This window comes from Kryptolebias marmoratus, linkage group LG12 (assembly GCF_001649575.2).
Source record: "Kryptolebias marmoratus isolate JLee-2015 linkage group LG12, ASM164957v2, whole genome shotgun sequence".
Classification (NCBI taxonomy): Eukaryota; Metazoa; Chordata; class Actinopteri; order Cyprinodontiformes; family Rivulidae; genus Kryptolebias; species Kryptolebias marmoratus.
The window spans coordinates 19,075,078-19,076,722 of NC_051441.1; the positions used below are offsets into that span (position 1 = coordinate 19,075,078).

General features: G+C 40.2%; 1 protein-coding gene across 3 annotated transcripts in view; it reads left to right on the top strand.

The window, feature by feature from the left end:
* Positions 1–1,645, top strand: part of wipi1 (WD repeat domain, phosphoinositide interacting 1) — a 62,461-nt gene that overhangs the window by 53,528 nt on the left and 7,288 nt on the right. For all 3 annotated transcript variants that reach the window (XR_005233860.1, XM_037978763.1, XM_037978764.1), the window contains exons 8-9: positions 421–528; positions 1,339–1,503. Coding sequence is in view for 2 of the 3 variants with exons in the window: in XM_037978763.1 (XP_037834691.1) it covers positions 421–528; positions 1,339–1,503 (273 nt within the window). In the remaining variant the exon portion in view is untranslated. The remainder of the gene's footprint in view (positions 1–420; positions 529–1,338; positions 1,504–1,645) is intronic.

The window sequence follows — 1,645 nt, forward strand, 5'->3', positions numbered from 1 at the left end:
TGTTTTTTGGCAATTACGTCGCCATAGTAACACGAAACGCGAATACAAATAGTAGCCCTCATGCCGAGACCGAGCCGGTCGTTCTGATATAAAATTTGTGGGGGTTCTTTGCCCGGTTCGGGCTGCATTAAGGGTAACGGATTAATAATATATATAATAATAAAGAGACACTTTTACGAGGTGTAGAGTAATAGAGGCCTGCATGCATTGCATGAGGCAGTACAATGCCTTGCTTCGCAAGGCATTGTACTGCTCTCTATGCACTGCTGGCAGGCCCCAATAATAATAATAAGAAATACTATGATTTCAAGAGGCCTTCACATTGCCAGTGATGTTTAAAAAAAGGAGGTAAGAGTTCACTTTAAAAAAAAAAAAGAATATCCCTGGAGTTTATTTGTGTGTTCATGTGTTTGTCTGCAGGTATGTCAATATTAGCTCTTTATCCTTCAGTCCTGATGGACACTTCCTCTGTGCTTCCAGCAACACAGAAACTGTTCATATCTTTAAACTGGAACAACTGGGACCAAGGTAAATGCTCACACACCTAACAACCCATTTACACATACACAGATAGTGACAGTAAGAGCTCCCACCAGACTGACCAAGTTGTTTACTTTTGCTTCATATAGAAATGATTTTTTTCTACGTTGGTATGTTGCTCACTGGTGAGGATGATAATGTTTTTGTCTGTGTGTGATTATTTGTCTGTAGCATTAGCAAAATAGTTCATGTTGATGAAAAACTGAGAAAGTGATCAGTGGATGTACAACTACAGCTGATTAACTTTTGGAGTCACCCAAAATGGCTGCTACAGCAAATGAATCTTATCCAATGCAAAAATGTCTATACCTCAAGCACTTTCACAGGTATTAAGGCTAAACTTTAATGTGATAGTAGCTGACAATCCTTCCCAACACATACTCTGATTGCTTACATGATAAATAACACTTACTACTTGTCATTATACAAATATTTACAGTGTAAGCAGAATATCTATTCATAAAGAGTTTGTCTGAATCAAGCTACTGAGAAAAAGAAAAAATATTTGTTGCTTTTTTTACGCTTCTTAGATTGACTTTGAGGACATTTGACACTGTGGGTCAGGCAGGGTCCATCTATCTCAGGCAGTCTGAGCTGGCTGTACCATGCCTGACTTGAAGGTCATGTGATGTTTCTATAGATTTGGTAACATTGTAGTCATAGAACAGTAATTCACAGGCTGACCTTTTTCTAAATTAAAGGCCTAGCCTTGAAGGAATGCATGTCACTATCACTGACAACAATATTATCCCTACGTCTTCGGCAGCGAGTGATAATGAAGCTCCTAACTCTGTCCAGTGGTGAGGACGATGCTGCCACCTGGACAGCCTATGTGGGGAAGATGTTCTCAGCAGCCAGCAGCTACCTCCCTGTTCAGGTGTCTGGCATGATGAGCCAGGACCGGGCTTTTGCCACCGCTCACCTTCTCTCGTCTGGTCCGAGGAATGTTTGCACCCTCGTCACGTGAGCTACTTTCCCTTCTGTACAAATCTAGAACTGCAACATTTTATGTGTGCACTTCTGGATATGTAGTGGTGCAGTATTTTTGCTGGTGTAGATTTTCAGTCAGCCAGGATATATATATATATATATATATATATATATA